The sequence below is a fragment of the Acomys minous genome, assembly GCF_964271855.1.
Source record: "Acomys minous genome assembly, chromosome: 6".
In the NCBI taxonomy this organism is placed as follows: Eukaryota; Metazoa; Chordata; class Mammalia; order Rodentia; family Muridae; genus Acomys; species Acomys minous.
The window spans coordinates 96,229,544-96,239,789 of record NC_140487.1 but is presented as its reverse complement, the minus strand read 5'-3'; the positions used below and the strand labels follow the sequence as shown (position 1 = coordinate 96,239,789).

Genomic DNA, 10,246 nt, shown 5'->3' with positions numbered 1-10,246 from the left:
AATGCCAGGAGAGGTGATGAGCAAGAAAGGATGGCTGTGAGGGTAATGTGCAGGAGACTGGTCAGGAGAGGGGTGGGGACAGGGAAAGAGAACACTGAGTCTCCTTGGTATTCCTACTCCCATCAAAATCAACTCCTGCCTTAACCGTGGTCTTGCTGTCTAGTGTCTAGAGTGTGAGTGGACCCCAGTTCAAACTATTTTGAGTAGTGTTTGGAAATTTCCTTTCATGTCCCTCCTTGAACATATGTGTGTTTGTGTCTATGTGTTTACATATTTTTTTTCAGAATTATAGTTAATATTCGTATTGCTAGGCAATGGATTCAATGTGCTCAACTTTAGGGAACACAGCCAAGCACACAGTAAAGGGATCATTTTAATTTTCTCTCCCATTGGATATGGTTACTCCTGTCAATTACAGATGTGTGTTATTGTAGCCCTGCTGGGAGGTGTGGGGTGATGTGAAATTGGGAAGCAGAGGGTGGTCACTGGCATTGTGGTGTTCTTGTGCAAATTCCAAGTGAGTAATGGTGTGGAGCCTCTAACTCATCATCAGTGCTAACTTAGGCTGCTGCCTCTGTGAAATGCATTTAAATGTTGTTCACTGTTCTATTGCAGCGTCTGTTTTTCTCTTTTAAAAAAAATTGTTATGTATCCCTGCATGCCTGATCACATTATAGATGCTTGTGAGCCACCATGTGGTTGCTGAGAATTGAACTCAGGACCTCAGGAAGAGCAGTCAGTGCTCCTAACCTCTGAGCCCTGTGCCAGCGTCCTGCAGCATCTGCTTTTATGCTTGTATTTTTTCTAAGTCTTTGCTTGAAAGAGTACTTCTTTTTTTCATATATTCTAGCTTACTATTATGTTTGTTGTCTATGGAAAGTACATTTCTGTGCTCCTTTAAGGGCATCTTTGTTTACCTGAAAATGACAAAGATATTTTTTCAGGTTTGAGTCTGAACATTTGACTGCTTTAGATTTAACACCTGAATCTACGATACACGTGCAACTGAGGTTTGTGTGCAGAGAGAGGTAGGGATAAAGAATAGAGACTTTTCTGCTTGCATAGCCACATGATCCACCAGCACTCACTGGGAGACACACAGTGTCCCAGTGCAGGGCACAGTGCACTTCTGTCATTGCTCATTTTATTATACATGTACTGGCCTGTGATGGGCTTGTTCTGTTCTCTTCATCTGTTTCCTCTCTTTCTGTAAATGTCAGTGGTCTGCATGCCTCTCTGTCTCTGTCTGCCTCTCTCTGTGTCTGTCTGTCTGTCTGTCTGTCTCCCTCTCTCTCCTCTCTCTTTCCTCTCTGCCTCTCTGTCTCTGTCTCTGTCTCTGTCTCTGTCTCTGTCTCTGTCTCTCTCTCTCTCTCTCTCTCTCTCTCTCTCTCTCTCTCTCTCTCTCTGCGTGTGTGCATGCATTTGTGGTCATAGCATCTTCTTCATGAGTTAGGCTCTCTCAGTTGACCCTAGCGCTCATCACTTCAGCTAGTGCAGCTAGAGCCCTCTTGTTGTGGGATCCCTGTCTCTGTCTGCCCAGAGCTGGAATGAGAGTGTGAGAGAGCATCTGACCTGCCGGGTGATAAGCGGTGTTTCCAGGTTTATGTACAAGGTTTTTGATATTCATTGTCTTCCCAGGATGAGTGTCATCAGTCTCATTTGACAGATGTGGAGCCTGAAGCATCGGGACGTTCAGGACCCGAGAAGAATGCACACAACTGAACACTGCTCAGAACCCACATCCCAGCCCTCTTTTCTTATTTTTTTAAAAATATTTTTATTTAACTTTAATTTATGTGCATTGGTGTGAAGGTGTCAGATCTTGGAGTTACAGACAGTTGTGAGCTGCCATGTGGGTGCTGGGAATTGAACCCAGGACCTCTGGAAGAGCAGACAGTGCTCTTAACCACTGAGCCAACTCTCTAGCCCCCTTTTCTTATTTTAAAATAATTATTTTCTGCTTTATGTGTATGAGTTTTGGTGTACATGCATGCTTCTGTATCATGTATGTCTGTCTGTCCTGTGCTTGTGAGAGGAGTAGGTCAGATCCCAGGACGATGTAGTTACAGACAACTTTAAGCTGTCTGATACCGTGGAACAAAAGACACTGCTCTTATCTTTTGATCCATCTCTTCAGCCTGTATCTTCCCTTTCTGCCTCTATAGCTGGCACTTATCAGCTCACACATAGATGAATGGGATCCCCTTACAGCCTCCACCATGTGGATGATCCCAGCGCAGAACCAAAGCTGGGTTTCCGAGTTCATCCTGCTTGGCTTCTCCAGTGACCCCACGACCAACAGCATCCTCTTCATTGTGTTCCTTCCCATCTACCTGAGCTCAGTCCTGGGCAACGGGCTCATCATCATGCTGGTCTGCCTGGACACACAGCTGCACACTCCCATGTACTTCTTCCTCTGTACCCTCTCCCTGCTGGACATGAGCTATGTGACCACCACCATGCCCCAAATGTTGGTGCATCTTCTTGCTCACTCTCAGACCATCTCCTTTGCTGGCTGCTGGCTGCAGATGTATGTGTTTGGTGCCCTGGGTATGGCTGAGTGCATCTTATTTGTGGTTATGGCTTATGACCGATATGTGGCCATTTGCTACCCTCTGCGTTATACTGTCATCCTCAACTGGGAAATGTGCGTATGGTTGGCAGCTGGGACTTGGATCTGTGGTTTGTTTTCCTCTTTATTGCATACTTTCTTCACCATGAGTCTGCCATATTGTGGGCCCAACAGGGTCAACCACTACTTCTGTGAAGGTCCTTCAGTGCGTAGCCTGGCTTGCATGGATACCCACGTCATTGAGATGGTAGACCTGGTCTTGAGTGTTTTTGTGGTTGCTACTCCAATTTCCCTCATTGTGGCTTCCTACATTCGTATCACCATGGAAATTCTCAAGATCAAGTCCACCCAGGCCCGCTGCAAGGCGTTCTCTACCTGTGCCTCCCACCTGACTGTGGTCACATTCTTCTATGCTCCGTGCATCTACATCTACATGAGACCCAACTCCAGCTACTCCCCTGAGCGGGACAAGCAGATCTCACTCTTCTACAATGTCTTCACAGCCTTGCTCAACCCTGTGGTCTACAGTCTTAGGAACAAAGACATCAAGAGGGCGTTTCTCAAAGTGATGGGACATGGTAGGGTGGAGTGGTGAGCCAGGATCCTGGGGGAAGTTAGAGTATTCACTATTTAAGAAAAGGACAGTGTCTTTATTGTGTGAAAGTGACTTTAGTGTATTTAGTTTCTTAGTAGTTTAGTACTTAGTAGTTGGGACAAAACATCATGAAACCAAGGTGGCTGTGTTGATTGACAGCCTACACTAAGGTATAATTTAAACACCTCAGTAATATTACTGGATGGTAACTGGAATGGTACATTTGTTGCTCGTGTTTGTATATAGGTTCGAGTGTCCTTTTGTGTTCTTACCTCCACTGAAGGCAGAGCCTTATGTCCAACATGTCAAGGAGCAGTGGGCACACTCACAAGGAGTCGGCTTCTCTACAGTGGCCTGCTTCTCTTTCCACACAAATATGCCCACAGTGGGTGCCTTTCGTTCTTTGTTAATACTCATTATTATTGTTTACTTACATATTTATTTTTTTTGAGAAGTCTCACATATCTTAGACTAACCTGGAACTTTCCACATCTTGAAGATAACCTTGAATTTTTTTTTTATCTCCCTGCCTCCACTTCCCCAATTCTGGGATTATAGGCTTGTGGCACAACATCTGGGGAAATCTTTGCTTCTTTGATAATTTCCTTTCATTTTTAAAGTACTCTTGTTGGCATAATACAATTCATGCTTGAAGGCGTTGGACTTTTTGAAACCTACTTTATTTGGGGTTCTTTAATGCTTCTACCTTGCTTCCAACCCTCCTACCCTAGAGAGGAGAGAAAAGAGGTTAATGTAAACAGGTGAAGTAGACCTTTTTAGACTCAGTTCCTTGGAACGATTGCACTGGCATAGTCGGCAGGATTCTAATAGACCTGTTAAAGAGCAATAAAAGTGACTGCAACCTTAGCCCTTGGAACTCAAAGCAGCAGCTAGAACCTGGAGCAGCAGGCAGAACCTGGAGCAGCACGCAGAACCTGGAGCAGCACGCAGAACCTGGAGCAGCACGCAGAACCTGGAGCAGCAGGCAGAACCTGGAGCAGCACGCAGAACCTGGAGCAGCAGGCAGAACCTGGAGCAGCAGGCAGAACCTGGAGCAGCAGGCAGAACCTGGAACCTCAAAGCATTCCCTGGAGCGGTTCTCTCTAGTAGCATTACGAAGTGGAATGATGAACAGCAAAGAACCAAACACCCTGCCTCATAGTACACACACACACACACACACACACACACACACACACACACACACACACACACACACACACATCCTTTCAGAGTCTGTACTAGGATGTTTATCACTTGGCAAAGACCAGGCCCATGTGAGAGGTGGTTGATCTTCTAGTGGGCAAACATCACCTGTTCTCTCACAAATCTGTTTTTAATGGAAAAACACTGAGCACCCTTACGCAAGTCTGTTTCACGTCCCACACTTGGAATCAAAACAAAAACATGTTTACATCCACTAATATGATCATTTAAAAAAGTTTTCCTTTGTTTTGAGACAGAGTCAGCCTGTCTGTCTAGGAACTCACTTTGTAGACCCAGCTGCCCTCAAACTTACAAAGATCCCCCAGGTTCCTTAGTTATCTCTTGTTATTTTGTAGTAGATCTAAGAAATTATATATTGATCTCATGTCATGAATATTTACTCCTGTATTTTGTTTTAAAGTTCCTTTATGTTTTATATTAATTTTTCTAACTGAATACTTTAAAAATATTTATTTATTTATTATATATACAGTGTTCTGCCTGCACACCAGAGCCAGAGGGGGACACCAGATCACATTATAGATGGTTGTAAGCCACCATGTGGTTGCTGGAAATTGAACTCAGGACCTTTGGAAGAGCAGCCAGTGCTCCTAACTTCTGAGCCATCTCTTCAGCCCCCTACTGAATATTTTTATTGATTACTTATTTGAAAATTTTACACAATGCTCCCCAGTCACACTCACTTCCCAGCGTTCCCATCTTCACTCCCCAACTCTTGTGCCCTCCCCAACCACTAAAAAGAAGAAGAGAAAAATAAAGATATGAAAAAAACCCACCACATTCCAAACCAATTGTGTTGCCACGATACTTACCGGAGCATTGATAACCTCTCAGAGGCTTGTCCCTAAAAGATAACTGAGTCCTACCTCAGCCCAACCCCCCTGCCAGAAACTATCAACTGTGAAGAGCTACACTTCAGCACCCTATCACAAATTTTAAGGCCTCTCTTTAATGGATTCCTGTCTAGACTGTTTTTTTTCCCACTTGGTGATAGGTGTGGTGGGGAGGTTGTCACAGAAGTGTTCAGTGTCTCTCGTTCTCAACTGTGGGTCTGCAGTCATCACTGATAGCATTGCAGAGGAAGCTTTCTTACCTGTAGCATCCAGCATCTGCCCAGACCATCGTCTTCAACATGCTTTCTGGAGACAGCCATGGGTGACCACCATTCACAGGGTCTCTGGTGGGTACCATGGAAGATGGGCATAAACACAGCTCTTGAATTCAGCACAGACCATTTGCAACCACATGGACCCCATGCCTCTGGGATGGAACAGCAAGATGAACCACCATGCATGTCTGCAGTACCAACGTGGTCTCCTATGCCCCAGTCCAGAAAAGGAGCCGTTCTCAATCTTGCACAGCATCCTCTGTCTCCCAGGAGAGCAAGCAGCATAGGCTGCCGCAGTAGAGGCTCCATGCTGCAGATGCTGCTGATCCCCTTGCCTCATGGCAGACCAAGGACAGGCCCTACTGAAAATTTCACACAAGCTACCCCAATCATACTTGCTTCTCAGCCCTGCCAGTCTTCTTTCCCAACAGTTTTGCTCTCCCTACAAAAGAAGAAAATTAGAAAGAATACTAAATACTATACCAAGTGGAACTTGTTCAGTATTGTCAAACTATCAGTGGCCAGCCCCTTTAAGATAACTGAGTTCTTTTCTACCCCAACCCCTTTATGAAGCCTCACAGGTTTTTAAATTTTATTTGCTTTACATCTCTATGCCAGATTTTCCTGCATTCTCTCTTCCCAGTCACTCTCTCTCCCTTTCCCTCCCTCCCTTTACCCCTTCACCCTTATCTTCAGAAAATGGCAGGCCTCCCATGGATAGCTGACAACCTTGGGATATCAAGTTGCAGTAAGAGTAGGAGCATCTTCATCTACTAAGGCTAAACATGGCAGCCCAGCTAGGGGAAAGGGATCCAAAGGCAGGCAATGCAGTCAGAGACATCCCCTGTTCCCACTTTAAGAGTCCAACATGAAGATATAGCTGCAGGACTGTTAAATATGTGCAAGGGGCCAAGTCTGCCCCATGTCTGCTCTCTGGATGGCTGCTCAGTCTTTATGAGCCACCATGGGCCCAGGTTATTGATTCTATAGGTTTTCTTATGGTTTCCTGTTGCTGTCAAATCACCACTATGGCCAAATAAGTTTATTATCAGGCAGTATTTTCTAACCTGCTAGAAATCATTCAAAACACAGACACCTGTTATATTTAAAAATAGCCTTAGTTAACCTAGGCCAAGCCAGATATTAATCCCATAAACTACTTCCCATAGTGGGGCAGGTATGGAATATCTATCCCAATCCCGTGCCATCTGGTTCTAATAATTTCTATCAAGCTACCCCCCATCCATAATCCCACATACTTAATAATGTTCCTCATCCAGGCCAAATCTCCATCCATGCCAGCCATGTGCTTCTCCTCCACCTAACCCATGATGGCACAACCTCCTCTTCCCTCTCTTCTAAGGTTTCTCCTCTTCCTCCCAAGATTCCCTCGGACCCCTCTCAGTCCTGGAACCTTTACCCTGCCCAGGTGTGATGGTCTTCTATTGGTCAAACAGGTTAGACTTTTAGGCAAAGTTCAGGTGGGGCAGAGACAGCAAGCAGTAATTTGCATAAAAATACATCAGACCAACCTCCAATAAGTCCCCTTTTCTGTCTAGATAAAAAGGCCATTCTTTTATATACAGTAAGAACAATTATGAAAAATTATAAAAACCAATAGGTAAGACTTACAGATATAATGTCTAATCTAAAGATATTTGGCAACCTTGAAGAAATATTATGTATTTTATCTTGGTGAGTCTAAAGTTTTGAACCTAAATCAGTATCTATTAAAGCGTATATCTTGAAATCTAACATATTTATGCAGGCCTAAAAGTATCTTTTTAACTCCTGAACAACTAAGCCCAATTTCAAAACTAACTAACTGGTCTTCAACTCCATCAGAGACTTGAGAAGGAACAAATCTGATTACCTGAGTAAACAGGAAGTGCAGGTTAGCATCCTCCAAAATGAAAAAAAATGACAGAGACAGCTTGCCAATTGAGCAGTCACCCAAAACTCTCTCCAACATTGGAGCATCATCTTCAGCCTTCTGGCCCAGCATATCTGACAGACATACCTGTGAAGCAGGAACCATTGAGGACTTGCTTGCCCTGTCTTGGCAGAGTCTGGCCATCAACTCTGCTTGCATCCAAGCTTACTCATTTTAGGCAGAACCCTGTCTATGGCAGATAAAAGGACACTTCTCTCTAGTGGCTTGTTTGTCACACTTGAAGCCACCTCCATAAGGAGGTTCTTTGATGCTCATCATCTTCCTTGAGGTAGGCTGGCTGTTGCCAGGAGTTAACCTGTCTCATTGTCAAAGAATCCTCAAATTAATAAAAGTATTTTAAACTGCCATATTCTATAGGGCTATGAGGTTTCTGAAGACCAATCTAACCATTTTACCTTATTTATCTGTAGAATCATATTTATCTGTTAAACCTAGGATGTATATTTCTGTACTTGGCATGACCATGCATTGATCAACTAGCAATTGACTTGTATTACTTAATTACCCTGCAATAGCACTATCAGAGCATTGGAAGTAAACCATGTATTAGTTGAGTTGTATGTGTACAATACCTTATAATAGAGTAGAAATATAATGTGTGAAGATTAATACTTAATTTGAATTCCCATTTCATGAATCAAAATTGAACTTATTTTGTATCAATATACAAAATTCTATATCAATGAATTAAAATTATCTTTATTTGTGAGTAACAATTAAGGCCTTAAGTTGAGGAGTAGATTCAATAATCTACTTTTTGTCCTATCATCCTTATATATTTCAATATTCTTCTTTCTTTCTTTTCAATCCCTATCTCCATACCTAAGAAAGAAAGATAAAGGAAAAGAGAGAAATCCCTGAGTCTAACCTAGTTTTCTCTCTGAATAAGACCAATAATAACTTATAACCATCTCCCCATGACAATAAACATCTATATCCCAAGAAAGAAATGAAACTCCCTTAAGGGAAACAGGGCATATTTCTCTTAAGGTTTCTTCCCACTGATTTGGGACAAACAAAATCTACGTAGTGGCCCAAATTAAATTGGGAAAAATTGTTAAAAAAAAAAACAACTAAGAATAGTATTTGTAGTCCAGTCTCTAAATGTTGAGAAATTCCAGGCTTAATATAAGTCCTGTGTGGGACAGTCTGAAATGCTGGACCAGTTGGGATCAGGAGCCTTCTTTGAAGCTGTTCTGTTCTGATGAGGAACAGCAACCGAAGCACTTGGGGCTGGAACTTGAAGGATGCAAGATGCCAATGTCTCAGCATGCTGGAGGAATGAATCCTGTCAGGTCTGATCTAGCATCAGTGTCCAGTTCTTTGATTCTGAAAACATATAATTTCTCACAAGCATTATACAGTCCTAAAACTATGAATATATGAGGTGTGCAGGATATACAGAACAGTTAAGGCTGGTTCTCTGCTCTCTGTATGAGCAGAAGAAAGACATCTGTAAATCTTCATTCATGCCATATGAAGGATGGCATCTAATAATAAATCATAGGGAATTTGGAACCCAAAAAAAGAAGCTTTGGCTATGCATAGACATTCATGTCTCAGCCAGTCTCAGAGCTATTCCCATGTGGCAGGATTAGCAATGCAAGTTAACTGCTTGTTCTGTAGTTTGAATTCATGTAAACATAGACTTGACTTAAGTTAGCAGTCTCTCTTTTATCTAGGTCTGTTTCCTTTTGACCTCTTTCCAAGAGGAAACATAACATCACCATTAACAACGAACATACAATTATTATCATATTGAAATCAAAACAGGATTGTATAGTTCTAAATGTCCTTCTCTAGGCTCTATGGCGCCTAATGTGTAGGCCAGGTCGCTGCCTGTTTTCCTGAGAGAATGTGTCTCATTTTAGAGACAAGCCAGTTGCCCTGAGCAAAAGAAAAGGCGTTAGGCATCTTGTACCTGGGTTTTTTATTTTAGTTGTGGGTGTTTTGGTCTCACTCCTTCTCTCCATAGGGGATGGACGGTTCCACCCTTTAAGCATATATGAATTATAGCCTTTGAGTTTTGGGGACCTAACTAGGCTGATGTGTACTTTGTCACCTGTAAGTCCTCTGTGTCTTTTTGCATCTGGTGGGACCGCCACCTGTCCCCCGTGGAAGTAGCTCATGTTTAGAGGGATAATCTGGCTTCCACAGCAGTGGCACCTCAACTCAGCATACAAAAGCTTTTCGACGTTGGGGAATGCAGCTTGCATGTCTGTCTCCCTGTCTAACCTTGCTCCTTACAACAGAATATATTTTTTTTAGGTTGATTACCCTTTGGCACCAGTTCTCCCATAGACGCTCCACTTTTAAAGAGATTGCCTGGCTTTTTTTTTTTTTAGAGCAGTGACATCATTTTTCCTTACATAAACCTAAGATTGATTTGTATCCATCTTTTAGATCAGTAAGGACATATACTCTATTGTTAATAAAAAGGAATGTACATAGTAAATTTAAAGAAAAAAATTCAGTTTAAATCCTAGGTTGTCTCTGAAAGTAACTTATCAGCAAGGGTCATGCCCTGTGGAGACCAGGTTGGTTTACAACTCAAGAGTTCTTTCTGTCCTTGTCTCAGTTGTGTTAGTATTATGGACTTGTGCCACCACCGCTCTGCTCAAATATTTCATCTCAATTCAATCCGATTCCCCTCCCCTATGTCTGTGAGACCTCCTCCTCCACTATATGGTCATAAGCTATCAAGTCTCATCTTGGTAGCCTGCTTATTCTTTCTCTGAGTGTCACCAGGCCTCCCGCCACAGGGAAGTGGTCAAATATGGGGCACCAGAG

At 42.9% G+C, this 10,246-nt stretch overlaps 1 protein-coding gene across 1 annotated transcript; it reads left to right on the top strand.

Annotated features, from left to right (window-relative positions):
- Nucleotides 1-2,219: 2,219 nt before the first annotated feature.
- On the top strand, nucleotides 2,220-3,167 carry LOC311599806 (olfactory receptor 2D2-like; the record flags this gene model as incomplete). Its single annotated transcript, XM_084785840.1, has 1 exon — nucleotides 2,220-3,167. The coding sequence occupies one exon, from the start codon at nucleotides 2,220-2,222 to the stop codon at nucleotides 3,165-3,167; it is 948 nt and encodes a 315-aa protein (XP_084641966.1).
- Between the last annotated feature and the right edge of the window lie 7,079 nt (nucleotides 3,168-10,246).